The following is a 16,149-nucleotide window of genomic DNA, read 5'->3' on the forward strand; positions in this document are numbered from 1 at the left end:
ATTAAAAAGTAGGCCTACATTACATCCCTGCAAAGTTTATTTCAAAAATATTTCCCAACCAACAGTGCTCAGTATGACTGGATTATGGATCCATTTAATGCAGCATGTTGGTATTTCATTGAATATATTGTACAATGCTGTAAAATGGTAGCCTAGAAATCTAGACACACCCTAGCGGCGGCAAATTAATTTGCTCAGCTTGCACGTCTAGTATCGAACCATAGGAATTTCTATTGGCTTAACACCGTGGATGACGGCCAATCACAGCGCTCTATTTCGTTAGAGAGTCTTAAGGCGGGCTTAACAGGATAACGACATCCTGCGACGGTGAACAACAAGGAAGGTGGCTATGGCAAACGAGGAGCGGTTGTTTGAATCGGCGTTGGCGTCAACTTTGGAGGAGTTGGACTTGTGCTTTTCTTTGAAAGTAGATCAACACAATGCACTTAAGTCATTCCTTTCGAAGAAGGATGTATTTGCCGTTTTGCCGACCGGATACGGATATGGTCGTAGCGCTGGCCTATTGCATGCCTAGGCAGTTTGAAAGACAATTCTCTGCCCGCCCCTTGGATTAAGCGAAGTGAATGATTCGATGCCAGACTATACATGTCAATGATATAGGATGGCCCGCCAGGCTAGTAAAATGGCCTATGCTTCCTAATATGTTGCTGGAAAACAGAAATATGTGTGTTATGTATTTATTTATTATTATATCTGCAGCACCAGCTGATTTTAACTCTGTTGAAGAGGATATATTTAGAATTATTATTTCAATAAATTTGACAATTTTAAGCTTGACCTACCACTTTCTTAGAGCGATGAGGGACAGGTGGGGCTCGAGAATGCCCCCTTGATCAAAGTGGGGAATGAAAGAAAAAGTTTGAGAACCACTGGGTTAGGTGATGCATTAGTAATGATTAAAATGTTTGTAAGATTTCTTATTACTAATGAATAGTCAACTGCAATCAAAGTATCCTCACATAACCTTACCATATTGTAAGGAAATAGCAATAGAACTATGTATTGTATCATAGGCCACTGGTTATAGCAGATAATGCTAGAAACAAACTTGCTTCTTGTCAATAAATTTCCACAATTCTGTCCACCCTACAACTCAGTGGCCCTACAGATAGAGATCTCCAGAGATGGAGAAGATCTTGCACATTTCCTCATATGCTCCAATATGTGCATACTGTGTAGACATATGTTTATCATGTGATCCTATAGCGTTATGCATACAGTACATCCATTTCACATCAAACAAATGGTCAGCCTGTACAAGAGCACTTTGTTTTCTCCAGCTACTGACTGCCCCCCACCACCACTGCCCACCTCACTTCTCTCACCCCCACCACCACTGCCCACCTCACTTCTCTCACCCCCAGTTCCCCCATTGCCCACCTCACTGGCTTGGAACATTGAGACCCAGCAGTGGCTGTCCTGTATTGATTACTGGGCAGTTCTCGCTCTCATACTAGGAGATAATGAGGGGGACATTGACCTCTGATTCACCACACAGAATGGCCGTATTTGTGAGGGACTTTGTAATGATCTGGAGTAATTCTATTCAGAGAATAGGCTGAGAGACGGAGAGAGAGAGGGAGAGAGAGAGAGAGAGAGAGAGAGAGAGAGCAAGAGTGATATTTGGACTGCTGAACACCAAAGACTAAGGCCGCACAAATGACATTTAGTGCACTGAATATGGAATTCTGCACAGACACGTTCATCTCCTTGTTATTCTCTGGGACCAGATAAGACATACTCATCTCCATGTCTCCTATTCAAATTCAGCATTGAAATATGCTCTCGTCTTGTGTGATCGATACGAGGCCTCTAAGGGAGGTTTTGGAGGAGGCAAGATAAGCCTGACGAAAGCATCACCTTCTCACTGAGTTTTATCTCTCTCTGCGTAGGGAAAGGCTCTTTTATTCCTTCCTGGATAGATGTCGATATCTTAAACTCCTTTTATCATTTTGCACTTGTGTGTGTCTGTGTGTGCGTGTGTGCACACCTTTTTCTCATGATTGATTTTATTTCTTTTTTTTTCTTATTCTTCCTTCATGTCTGCTGTATACCTGAGGCCTGATTCCGGGAAGCGGAGAGGGAGGCAAAAGCAGTCTAGTGGAAAAAAGCACTGGGCGATACACTCATCATCCCCCTCCCGCACTATATATATATATATACATATATATATATATATATATATATATATATATATATATATATAGTATAAACACAAACACACACACACACATACACACGCACACACACACACATTAGTTGCAACCTAGCTCTCTGTTTATGGTCCTGTGGTCTTGGAGCAAACCTGGGGTTTCAGTCTGTCAGTTTGACCTTAATCCCACATGTCCCTCCACTGTTGCCCTTGGCAAAGGGAGCGCGCAGGCTCACATAGCAGGCAGCTGCCTCTATATTTTATTAGCTTGGCAGTAGCGTGCTGTGTACTGAAAACACAGTAGCACCTGCAACACGCTGTCCTCATCCAGTGTTAATGCAGCTCTTGTTTTATTTCCCCTGATTGATGATCAAACACTCAATAGCCCTGCCACATGTCAAAGTTTCATGTGATTGCTTTCAACACTGCATAGTGAGTTTTATTCTTCTGCTAGTGCAGAAACTGAAGGCCAGGGGCAGTGCTAATTGTTTTTTTATTATGTGGAAATAATTGGAGTGAACTTGTCACAGAGGACCTGGGAAAATGCCATATGGAGGGGATAGGTTCCTAGTTCGGTTCTGAGAGAGTCTGTGTATGTGTTGTGCTTGGAAACGTTGTGTTGGTCACTTAGCCAATCACCTGCAGGGTTCACAGGTAGCTCCTGGACGAGGCCTAGGCCTGTCAATCCCCATCATGCACTAGTGAGGAGAGTACTGTACAATAGCTGCAACCTCATCTCGGACTATGATGAACACGCACACAGACACACTCTCTCTCTCTCTCACACACACACACACACACACACACACATGCACACACTCTCACACACTCACACACACACATTCACACACACACAGACAGTTTCATCCGGTAAAGTATGCAGAAATATTTATTTATTTCATGTAGAATACTAATGAAATGTCAATATAATAATCAATAATATAACTTTACCAATGGTAATCCTTTATGTTATAATAATGTAATATAATGTAGCTCATTTGAGGGACAACTGAACTGTTGAAGAATAGTAGATGATAACAGTAGTTGAACCATTCTTGGCTGTTCACAGTCATTTAGGATGTAGTTCCGTAAAGATTTGGGAGGGCCTTCTTCCAGGCCCGTCTTGTTGGGCCAAGTTCTTCCACATCTGGCCATTAGCTACAATCCAGCCTGTTAGAAAAAGTTTAAAAAATGTCAACTCTGGGTATGAATAGTGGACTTGTGGAATGGAATAGTGGCACAAGTTAGCATTTTTAGGTCTATGATTTGCTGTCTTACTTGCTGGTTCATCAGCCTGAAGCTCCTCTCCAGCCCAAGTGACAAGCAACCCTTCAACTGGGACAATAACAATGACACACTCAAGTCAAACAAGTTGTGCCATTCAACATTCACCCATTTGTTCAATGTCACAATTAATGTCAGTTTATTTATAAAGCACATTTATAAACAACAGCAGCTGCTCAAAAACCGTAGTCTAAATACCTATTTCCAATGGAGATCTGCATTGTATAGGATTATGCTTATTCCCTGTACTCAGAACTGGCCATATAAATTGTGACAACTGTAAATTGTCGCTACAAATGTACTCTGGATATCTAAAGACTTTAACTTACAGTTCATGATGGCCGTTGTGTAGACGATGTGGCCATCTTGGGCCATTTTCTGCCACATCTGGGCATTAGCCACGACCCAGCCAGTTAGAAAAGGTTTGGAAAAGGTTAACTGTGGGCATGAATTAGCAGTTTTTGTCTACTCTATTCCCATACAGTCATCTGGGCATGAATTAGCAGGTTGAAGTATATGGTATTTGTGGTCTTACTTGCTGGTTCATCAGGCTGAAGATCATCTCCGTCCTGGGTGTCAAGGGACCCTTCACCTGCAACGGGGTAGCTGGAGCATGGGTCAGCCGTGACAAAAACAATAACACACTGAAGTCAAACAGGCAGCAGCGCCATTCAACATTCACCCATCTTTGTCAATGTTACAGTTAATGTCAATTTATTTGTAAAGCACATTAAAACAACAGCAATTGCTGTATGATCTCAAAACAAGATGGATTGAACATGGGCCTATATAATGAAGATCTCCATTGAAAATAGACATTTTGTCTATGTTTAGGCTTTATCCTTGTATGGGAAACCGGCCATGTAAATTGTAACAACTATAAGTTGGGGCGTAACACACAAAAATCACGGTTCGGTGTGTACCTTGGTTTTAAAGTCACGGTTTGGTTATTTTTGGTACAGTAAGCCTGTAGGTACTGTAGGTAGGTACTTAAATTCACCGATAATATTGATGATGCACCACAGGATTAGTACTTTGGTACTAGGTTTACAAGGTCAAATATTTTTGGATGTTAATTCACTAACTATCAGTTTATAGTCTATGGTATTCACATAAAAAGTTAACTTTGATCACAAGTTAGCAGATTTAGGTCAATGTTATTTGCATTCTTACTTGCTGGTTCATCAGGCTGAACATCCTCTCCAGCTTGGGTGTCAAGGGACCCTTCGACTGGGGCAGGGTAACGGGAGCATGGGTCAGCTGTGAAAATAACAATAAAATACTCAAGTCAAACAGGAAACACCATTCAACATTTAGCCATTTTTGTCTATGTCACTGTTCATTTTAAATTTGTAAAGCACATTTAAAAGCAGCAGTTTATTAAGGTGATATACACTTAAAAGACTAAATGGAATAATATAGTCCATTACAGTAAAGATATCCATTGAAAATATGCATTTAGTCTAGGTTTAGGCTTAAATGTGTGTAAGGGGAAACTAACCATATAAATTGTAGCAACTTCAAATTGTCAATACAAATGTACTCAGAATACCAAAAAACCTTCACTTACAGTTCATGATGGGCATTTTGCAAATGACAGGACCATCCTGGGCTATCTTCTGCCACATCTCGCCATTAGCCACAACCCAGCCTGTTAGAAAAGGCTATCTTAACTGTGGGCATGACTAATCCGTTTAAAGTCTATGATGTTCCCATAAAAATAGAACTATGGGCATGAATTATCAGTGTTAAGATTTGCAGTCTTACTTGCTGGTTCAGGCTGAAGATCCTTTTCTGCCTCAGTGTCCTCCATGTTCACCTTCTCAGTAGCTGGTTCTCCGGGCTGGAGATTCCCTCTGGCCTGAGAGGCCTCCCTGTTTATATCATCCATGTTTTTTTCTCTCCATTCTCTCTGGAGCACCCAGTATGGCTTGCGCCGCTCCTCAAAAGCCTGCAGAGAAGCTTTCATTCTGTCCTGGAGTTTTCCAGGAGCTCCATCTTCCTGCTGCCTCCTTCCCTGAGTGGTGTCCACGTTAGCAGATGCAACTTTAGCCGCGTGGTTTGGCTTATACGCCCTGGTGTTCAGCCCAGAATCCAGTGACTTCTTCCCTTTTCTCCCTTTCTCCGAATCAGTCTTGGCCACAGCCAAGTTTCAACAGATTCTATAGTTTTTGTCCTCTGTCTTGTTCTCCTTTGTCTGATCCGGTCTCGAATGGTGGCTAAGCACAGGGCTAGTCTAGCAACTCTCCGTTGGCTTGTGAGCTCCAGAAATCGAAACTCAATCTGGCCAATGAAATCGTGTATAGAGTCGTTAGGTGGGCTTAACATAATGATTGATGGCAGAGTTGCAACGGTTTGGCTTGAATTCCCTGCTACTTGAAAACAAATAAGATGGATGTTGCTGTTGGCGAACAGTGTGACACGAGTTAAGCTTTTATTAAGTTGGCAAACGTTTGAACTAGCCAACTAGCTCCGCTGGTGGGAAACGCATGGGACTCATAGCGCTGCCGCTGTCCTATTGCATGCAGAGGGAATTTGAAAGACAACTGATTATCCCGCCCCTCGGACTGAGCACTGCGAACGGTGAGTGCCCAGACCCTACATTTTAATGTGGGTCTGGTTCGTCAGGCTAAGAATCTCCCATACTGAACCAGAGTCATGTAGATTGTGTAGAGGATGCAAAGTGGCTTCAATGCAATTGTGCAACTCCAACGGAGGGTTTTGCATGAAAAATAAAAGATAACTGTCCTTTACCCTGGAGTGAATACAGTTTTGTTTTCCCAATACCTGTTTAAAAACACTGTAATGTCCACCTCAATGTCTTGAAAATACAAGGATACAAGATGGTTTATTTGTCACACATGGAAATACTAACGTAAAGCATGTAGTGAAATTTTGACAATTTTGACAAATTTAGACACTGTCCCTGTCACTGCAATAGGACATTGGGATTGATATTTGTTTGGTGGCTTTTGGTCACAGGGAAGAGTGCCACCTACTGGCCAGCCACCAACACCACTTCCAGCAGGACCCTACTCTTCCAAAGAAGTTTCTAATCCAAGTACAAACTATGACGCACGTCTTCCACACGCGCAAATGTGACGGAGGAGCATATCACAGCCTTAAGCCTGCTTAGCTTTAGTAATTCAGCAAAGTCAGGGTATCTGCTGGTCTGGCTGCTGGCTAAAAACAAAAGGTGAAAGGCATATATGATTCTAACCATCTCACTGAATTGCATTATGCACACTCAATTCTCACTGGTATCTCCTAGACAACAAGTACCAAAACATGATTAGTTCATAGATTTCACATGTAAAATACATTTTATACAACCCCACCCCCATCTTGTCTGTTCATAATTCTGAGAGATTCTTGAATTGTGTGCATGTGTGCGTGTACGTGTTTATGTTTGTTTGTTTGTGTGTGTGTGTGTGTGTGTGTGTGCATGTGCTTGTGGGTGTGCCTGTGTGTGTGCCTGTGCATGCATGCGTACATATGTCTACTGTGTGTGTATGTGTCATACATATAATTACTGTGAATATGTGAGTGTGTGAATATCTGTTTATGAACATGTGTGCATATGGAATGGCTTAACATGACCCCTGGAGGCAAACATACGCAAAAAAATTGGTCATCCTAGGCCCTACGGTTCTCAAGATATTCACAGAAAACTCTGTTGGTGTACGGTCACTAAATGTACACATAAATTAATTTATTGTATGGCCCCCCATGAACGAAAGTCCACAAAACTTGGCATACATTCAGAAGGTGTCATAATGATCCTACACTTTCAATTTCGTGCAGTTTTGACCATGTCAGCCAGAGATATTGTGATTACAACACATCATTTTGTGCTTTTTAATTTTTAACTAGGTGGCGCTATACATGAAATGAATGGGTTGACAGGCCCCTTAAGATCAACATACAAAAAAAGGTGGTCCTCTAAACCCTACAGTTCTCGAGATTTTCACAGAAAACTGTGTCTGCCCTACCTTCCTTTCGGGGGTTCAGTCCAGCGGTGGGGGGGGGTGGGCTACAGATCAAAACGAAAAACAATGGTTCCATGCTATCCTTGTGGGGCTACATGCCCACTAAGTTTCGTGTACCACGGTCTTTCAGTGTCCCGGGAATCCTTGACGGAAAATTGGCCATGCGAAAAAAGAAAAAAAAATCTGACTAAACCTATATGACCGCCGCTTCACAAACACACACAGAGATACCCCCCACATCAGTAGTGCATGCATCTGTCACTTGCAGATATGAGGAAGATGTGACGACTGACCTCTCTGGCAGTAAGTGTGTGTGAGGCAGGCAAAGATGGCAAGGAGACATGTTTGGGGGAAGGGAGGAGTGAGGAAGACCAGGGGGAACGAAGGATGTTGTTTTTTCATCTCTCTGTGGTATTTTTAGTCCATGATTGGTCTTCCAAGAAGGACCACTGTCACCAAACGCCCACTAAGAGCACCCATCTAAGAACATAGCACCCACACCTTTAAACTGCTTACAAAGCTCTCTGAGACGCTATGTTTATTCTTTAAAGCATGGTGCATGATCATCCATGTTTGCAGTTTCCCACTGTCATGGAAATTGCTTTTTGATTGGAATTCCAAAGATGACCGTTATGTCTTTCAAAGCGGAGGTATTTCACATTTGAGGCATTACATCTTCCAAACAAGGGAAGACGTCCAGCTGTTTTGAGAATATCTTTAACTATATGCAGTTTGCTTTTGATGCTGAAGCTTGCATAGTATATGGCACTCATGCTGTGTGCAATGCACTGTGGGATATTGTGTACTCATCGAAATGTAAGCACATTCATGTTTATTCCATAGGAATTGACTGTCTCTCTCAACACCATTTATGTCATTCATCAAGTTTTTTTTTTGTTTATTCCCCCTCCCGCAGATCCCCGTCATGACGGGCGCCTTCATGGACTCGTCGCCCAACGACGACTACAGCACTGACCACTCACTCTTCAACTCGTCAGCGAGCGTCCACGCCGCCGCCATGACTACCCACAACCAGCCGGAGGAACAGCAGCAGCCCATGTCGCGCGATGCCATCTGGCTCTGGATTGCCATCACCGCCACCATCGGCAACATCGTGGTGGTCGGTGTGGTCTACGCCTTCACCTTTTGAGGTCTGGACCGATAAGGGACAGACGGATGTATGGAGTGCCTGTTGGACTGCGTATGGGAGAAGAGTGATCAGAAGCCAGAGAAATTAGCTGCCAAGAGCATGGATGGGAAACCCCAATGAAGGCACTTTTTCCCCCATTTCCCCCATGTTTTTTCTTTAGTTATTAAATATTTATAGATTAATTTCACTTTCTTCTCCTTTTTGGTTTGGTTCTTTTCTTTACTACAAAAAAATCCAACAGGTTGGAGAAAATGTTTTGCAACATTGCAAATGACTCACTCAAAAGAGACTGGGCATACTCCCCGGTGTGAGTTGATCTCAAAAACCTAAATGAATGATCAAAACCGGACAAAAACTACTGCCAAAGGTTTAGGCTGTTAAGCATTTTTTCCTCGCTCTTACTTTGCCTTTTTGTTAGTTGAGCAACATGTACTACCATAAGCTTTAAATGTACTCAGTGTTGGTATATAGAACTTACCTTTACCAAGTGCAGTCCTGTACAGTCAACTGTAAATTATTGTCGCTGTTTATTGTACAGATCTGAACATCTTAACACTGCCTTGTAATCAACAGTGGCTCTTGGTGTCGGTGTCATAGGTAAATATTAAGTTGGCAACAATCATGGAGTTGGGATTGGGGCTGTAAAGAGTCACAAATATCTAAACTAAAGGACCAATCGTGCAAGAAGCACCACTGCATGTTACGCCAACATCCACAAACTCACAGGTGAGCTCAGTTCTGCTTTGCGAAGACTCCGAACTCTCTGGGAGAGGCAGGGCAGTGTGAGGATGACGGTGTGTCTTAGTAAGTCCCTCTCTCTTATCGCATTGATTGCTAAAGACAATCTGTTGCCTGCAGTTCTCTCCGATGCCAACTTTTGCCACTCTGTCTCTTCCGAAATGACAAAAGGGATATATTCTCAATTTGATCACAGCAACTGAGAACATTTAAATTCCCAGACAGTCTGGCCCACCACGGCCTTATGTATTCTTAATAAATACTAAATCTGATTGGTAAGGGCTGTGAAGGTAGATTCATTTTGACGCAGTCTCAAATCGCAGTGACAATCTTTCTGATTTCAGAAAAAAAGGTCGTCTGGGATCTGCCAACATTAATCGCGAGAAGTCAGTTTGACTGTGGGCTGCGATATAGCTGTGCAGAAAGAAATGATTATGAAGTGGACAAAAGCCTCTTCATTGTTGTATTTGGCCAACTGCAGCTCGACAAAACAAGAGCCTGCCTGCTCTTAATGAGCTCTGGATAAGAGGCTGCCGTTGCCATGGTGACCCGTCCATCCTGTCCCCCTTCCTTCAGAACACAGAGGATTTGGTACCCATTTACGGCCCCTTTTCTGCAAAACACACCATGCAACTTGAACACTGACAAACTTCCCCCATGCCAAGATATGATGGAGTACTCTTATTTGCAGTGCAACGACAACAAAGCTCTTCTCTAGCGCAGTACAGACAGGCCTAACTGTTTTCTCCTTAGCTATGGCTCGTTTTTCTCTCAAGAGAAATAACCATCCTCATGAGTCACCTGTGTGAGTTGTACTCAGTTAACCTGACTCTCGCCAGATGAATTTCGTTCCGCCTAGCTCCACACACATCCATCTGGGATCGCTTCCGTTAGGAGTGATTTCAGCACCAGATTTTATGGTAGAGCCAATCAGGACGCAGGGCGGAAGTTTCATAGATGTGACGTAGCGGAGAAGCGACTGTGAGACTGTTCTGATTCAGACAATGGCTCGCATCGAGGAAGCAAGCGTCATCAGCGTCACAGGGTTGGCTTCGATGTGAGTGGTTGAAGTAGCACGTCAATAAAGATGACGGACAAGTGGCTTATCCAATCATATGCCCAGCCTTCTGAAACACCTCTCCAATGGAGCGATCCCAGATGGATGAGTGGAGCTAGGCAGAACGAAATTCATCTGGCGAGAGTCAGGTTAGTACTCAGTACCCAGTACCCGGAACAAGGAAGCAGCTTTATACATTCTAAACTGACACCTTCATATTTTACCTTTGCTGGAACACCCCTCCACCACACACACACACTGCCAACTACTTGCCTGGCATTAGGTCCTGGCAGTAGCATCAGTAAAAGCATTAGGGTAAGATGGGGTGGTGTAATTCCCTTGAGATGTGTGTGTGTGGGGGAGGTTGGCTAATAAAGTGTCTGTAAATCTCAGACACTCCCTCGAGTGTGAGGGAGAGGTCAAGCCAAGCTTGCTAACAAAAATCGTCGGCCGTTAGTGGATAGCCACACATCCCATCCACCAGCGCCTGCATCTGTGACAGTTGCTTAACGATCCATTTCTGGGTGGCATTTCTGGAAGACCCTTTTTTTCTGAGAGTTTTAATTTACGAGGCAATCCTTTCACACACACACATCTGCTGCCTGTTTTCTTACCGGGGTGGGTTTTCTATTGATCTTAATTGATTGGTCATCTTTTTTACCCCCTCTCTCCTGTGACGGATGACTCATGGGTTAGATAGAGGTGAAGAGGCGGCCAAGCAAGGGGAGAGATTTCTTAATTCCGTTGTGCTGCATTTGATTTACACTAAGTGGCGGATAAAGGCAAAGCAGCATCTAAACTGTTCAAGGGTGACATTGAGAACGCAATGGTAAAAGTGATGGCATCTCTGTGTGTATTACACCTGAGATCCTGACATGTTCACTGAACACTGATGTTGTAAATTTGGCCTCCCCCTGAGGATACAAGCCTGACAGGCAGTAAAAAAGACCTGTTAAATTCATGGATGTGTCCAAACCAACATTGTGTTGTAGGCAGTATTTCTACACTGAAAGTGTTGCTCAACCAAATCTACAGCATCATTCACGTGTCTTCTCTGAGTTAAACGTGGTAAACTGCAATGGTATCTGCTTAGAAACTGTACAGATTTCTATACATATATATTTTGTGTAGGCTCTTCATATCCTGAACAGAGAGCTTCTGTATATTGATGTGGGTGAATAGTCTTTACAGAGAATTCTAATGTCTACATATGGTGGTAGACAGTCACATTGTACCTCACTTGCACACAGATATGTTTTTTTGCTTTTTGTACAAATATATTAAAAATGTCCTCATTAAATGTCACAGGGCTCTGTGTTGTCATTTGGTGTCAGCTCTCAACATTCCTTTCTTATATGGTCTGTTGGACCTGTTATGTGATGTAGATGATGGCCTTACGATTGTGTACTAATTTCGGTGACCAAGCTGACTATTACAGCTCTCCCATATCTGCTGATTCTGTGACTGTGACTCCAGTGCAACTTATATGGTAAGTGAGGTATAACACAACACAACTGACCAAATGAAGAGAAAACAACAAAGTAAGGGCTATTAAAACCATGAAAATAGAAATTAAGGGCTATAACAATCATGCGTTAGTGTCAGCAAGCTGAAGTACTCGATAGCTGAGACAAGGTGTGGAGGAGGAGCGAAGCTACATTGTACTGTAAGGACTAGAACGAGATAGAACAGGAGTTCATTATTAATGGTTAATATAGGAGAACACTAACAGGGGTAAGAAATTATGAATAGAAGCAGCATCATATCCTGAACAGAATAGCTGGCAAAGAGCTAGCTGTCACAATAGTGAGAACCACTGGCTAGATTGACAGCCTTGGGGCCTCGGCCTTGGAAGTTGGGGGTTGCTAGCAGGCTAAAAGCCACAGGTGCTAATGTCTGTCACCAGCACATCTCTCATCTTATTGGTCAGAGGGATGTACACACAGCACAGCTCTTCACCCGCAGGCCTCTGCTACCACAAAGCCCATCTCAGGCCTGTCTTCAGTTCCCTTGCGCCTCAAGCCTCCCGTTAGTGGCTCACAGTGTGGCGGTCAGAGAGGTCCAGCTGTGAGTCCTGACATATCTTGGACACCCCTCCTCACCCTTGTCCCTCTGGCGACTCCTGCATCAGTGCTCGCCCACTCAACCAGGCCCCCTCTGCCACTCTGCTGCTGCCACTGTGGTTTCCCAAAGCTGAGATGACAAGACCAAACTCCCCCAAGGACATCCGCAACACTCACCAACACTGACAAACACAAATATACAGACAAAACAACATACTGTACACACATGCATAAAAACAAGCACACACACACACATTACAAACACAAACACACATTGCAAACAAACACAAACACAAAAATGCAAGTAAAGCAAACATATTCACATCCATGACACACACATACACACACACACACAGGCGCGCACACACACACACACACACACACAAACATACATACACAATGTTGTTTCTTTGTCCGCAAGCCTCATCAGAACATGTCAGCCATAGCACCCCAACCCCACCTGACTGGAGAGGCTAACCTTGGGTACCCATACTAATCCCTCATTAATAGGGCCCAGCTTGTGCTGACAGATGGAGGGAGAGAGGGACAGAGAAAGGACAGAGAAAGAGAGAAGAATAAGAAAAGGGTCTACTTGCCAGAGACAGAAGCCCTCTCTATGTTTTTCCATTGCTGTCAAATGCAGACTCTCACAAGCCTTTTAGCAAGTATTTAGAAAAGGCTCCTGGAGAGAGCGCTACACTGGGATGTTTAATGAAGGAGGTTTTTCAACAGAGAACCCATCCCTACCTGCCATGTTCTCAATGTAGTGCTGTCAGTGTTCTCAGTAGGATGTGTCTCTCCCTTCCTGCTTCTCTCTCTCTCTCTCTCTTTCTCTCTCTCTCTCTCTCTCTCTCTCTCTCTCTCTCTTTCCCTTCTCTGAGCAGAATCCCAACTGGGTTTCTTTTTACCAGGAAAAACAGGAGGTATTGGTCTCAAGTTCTCTTCCAGCGAACATCTATTTTGTCTTTTGATTTGGTGTCGCAGTGCACAGCTGTTCACGTCGCTGCAAATGTGAAGAATGACTGTGCTCACCGTTTCCTGGCTGGACGTGTCCCATGTGATTTGTAGCTGTGGATATCTGTTTGTGTGAGTGTGTGTGTGCGTGCGTGTGTGTCAGTTTGTGTATGTGTGTGTGCACGCAAGGGAAGGAGGATGAATGTTCAATCTCAGAAAAGGTGCAACAAATGTGTCTGCTGTTTCAGTACTGTCACACTGTTCCATCTTCTGCAAAGTGACATTCAATGGCAGTGGTGGTTTATCAGAGCCCAGCGCTGCTTCTAGCCAATCTCCAAATTGAATTAATTTGTAATTCTTTTTTGGCCAGCCATCTTTCTTTTTTTCCCCCCCAGATTGTGTGGATGCGGCGTCATGTTAGTCTTGTTTGTTTCCTCAGGGTCACTCGGTGAATCCCCTTCAGCGTGATGGATCTGTGCCATTGTGGCTGATCTGCAATTCAGGAAGGGGTTCAACCAAAGGTAGACTGCATATGAATGCAGCCTGAATCCACAGCCTGAGCTAAAGAGATATAGAAATGTGTGTAGGTATATACTGTACTGTGTATCAAACATTACTTTCAGCTATTAAGTATAAGTATAAGTATAAGTATAAGTATATAAGTATTGGTTAGAAAACATCATTGTTGTAAGAGAGAAATGTATATGTATGTATATGTATATGTATATGTATATATATATATATATATATATATAATCAAACATATTTATGGAAATAGGCCACCAGTATTAGTGTGTTATAAATAGATTTAGCTAATGGAGTTTGCGTTCCTGCTGTGAGGAGCTTGAAATGTCTGTGTTGTTATTCCAAGTCAGATGCTCCATTGCACATTGAACTTTAGCTGAGGTCCGTGAAATACATTTTTTTCATGTGACCGGGCAGACAGGCAAGGCTCTTGAGCAGAACCTCGGACAAACCCGTGGACATGTGGGTCGGCCCTCTCCTGTCGACATGGCCCTGTCGCTATGGTGACCATGTGTTTAGCTCTCAAACTCCCAGGCTCTTGAGCCTCTGCTGGCGGTGACATTGGCTGAATGGCATATTTATAGACACCTGGGCCCATGAGACCTTTTTAAAGGCAATCTGCTGGAGGCAGGCAGGCTAGGGATAGATTCGCTTCACACTTCACACAGTTGGGTTTTCAGGTCATTAATGATAAATAGATGATAAATGATTACCTTTTTAGCTTGAGAAAGTGTTGCTCTGTTGTGATTTTTTTTTCGAGGCTGAAGTTAATCTTCATGAAAGATCACTCCTCCTCATTAAATGTGATGCTCGCTGAACAGTTCCATAACAAGCAACCCACAGATGTGAAAATCGCAAACTTTTCATGGTAACTGAAAACTCCCCAGTCCGACTCTCTTCTCCCCTTTTCCCTGCTATCTCATCTCCCCCTTTATCTGTCTCTACGTGTGTGTGTCACCCTGATTCATTTGGGGTGTGGGAGCCCTGCTGCTTGAGTGAGGGAGATTGATGGGGGGGACCTCTGTTCATTACGCGCTGGCAGCAGGGCGGAGGGGGGAAATCTGGCTCCAATTATCACACGTCCTGTAATGCAGCCAGAGTGATGGATAGCCGACTGTGTGTGACATTTAGGTGTCAGGTAAACAAACAAGCCCAGGTGGCTCATCGGGCCTTGGGAATACATTTACAACTTACAACTTAAGGAAATAAGTCATAAAAGTATGTATATGCATACATAAGTGTATATGTCATATGAATTTATTCCAGAATATATTAATAGAATACATTCACATAGATCTACATGATTATGGAATGAATTGCATTCATTATTTAGATAAATTGGATATAGAAATGATTGGCAGATGATAACTTTTAGATATTCTCAGTTTTGCTGTGCAACCCAATCCAACCTCACACTTAATTAAGAGACCTTGTACCTAGCTGAAGGTTAATGAATCAGGTGATTGCTATCTTTCCCTCAAGCTCATTTTTGTTATTAATATGAGGCATTCACACAATTTGACCTTCAAGTTTGTCCTTTTTCCATGTCAGTACAAATATTTGACTACACATGACTTATCACTCTTACTATAAGAGCTGGGGTCAAAAATGTGTAATAGCATGAAGATATGTTGCAGTGATACAGGGATTTTAAACAAAACTTCCTCTCACTCTGCTGCAGAATGTGTTTCACTACTGTCTCCCACGCTACTGTTAATGCACCCACACTGACAGGAAACAAGGTTGTCCGACCGTTTACGGAAAACACTGACCGCCTGAACGGATTAATGGCCGGAATCGCTTGCATGGAAGTCACAAGCCCACATTTTTAAACAGACCTCGATGTGTCTTATCTGATTGCAATGCAGGGACTCTTGTCTGTGCTATATAAACACGATGCTCTGATATCTTGAAAGGCTGAGTGTGTAAGCTTTTAAAGGGACATTTGCAGTGGATGTCTGGTTGTCTGGATGTCTGTTTTTTACCAAGCCTTTGCGCTCTCTCCTGGAAGATGTCACACTGGGGCCCGTGCTGGTAGTAGGCCCCATGCATGTCACTGGGACTCCAGTCAGTCTGATGCTCACTGCCTTTATCTGATGCTGAAGAGTGCACCTCCTAAGAGAGAGACAAAGAGAGAGAGAGAGAGAGAGAGAGAGACAGTGACAGAGAGAGAGAGAGAGAGACAGTGACAGAGAGAGAGAGAGAGAGAGAGAGAG

General features: G+C 43.3%; 1 protein-coding gene across 1 annotated transcript in view; it reads left to right on the top strand.

Annotated features, from left to right (window-relative positions):
- Positions 1 to 8,764, top strand: part of LOC143109691 (uncharacterized protein C14orf132) — a 30,131-nt gene extending 21,367 nt beyond the window's left edge. The window contains exon 2 of the mRNA XM_076272493.1: positions 8,363 to 8,764. Coding sequence (XP_076128608.1) covers positions 8,363 to 8,596 — 234 coding nt within the window. The 3' untranslated portion in view covers positions 8,597 to 8,764. The remainder of the gene's footprint in view (positions 1 to 8,362) is intronic.
- Positions 8,765 to 16,149: the final 7,385 nt, after the last annotated feature.

Source organism: Alosa pseudoharengus, unplaced genomic scaffold (assembly GCF_046254945.1).
Source record: "Alosa pseudoharengus isolate Yale_2024_CS ecotype anadromous, Long Island Sound unplaced genomic scaffold, YU_APseudo_1.1 YU_APseudo_1.1_scf_7, whole genome shotgun sequence".
Lineage (NCBI taxonomy): Eukaryota > Metazoa > Chordata > Actinopteri > Clupeiformes > Clupeidae > Alosa > Alosa pseudoharengus.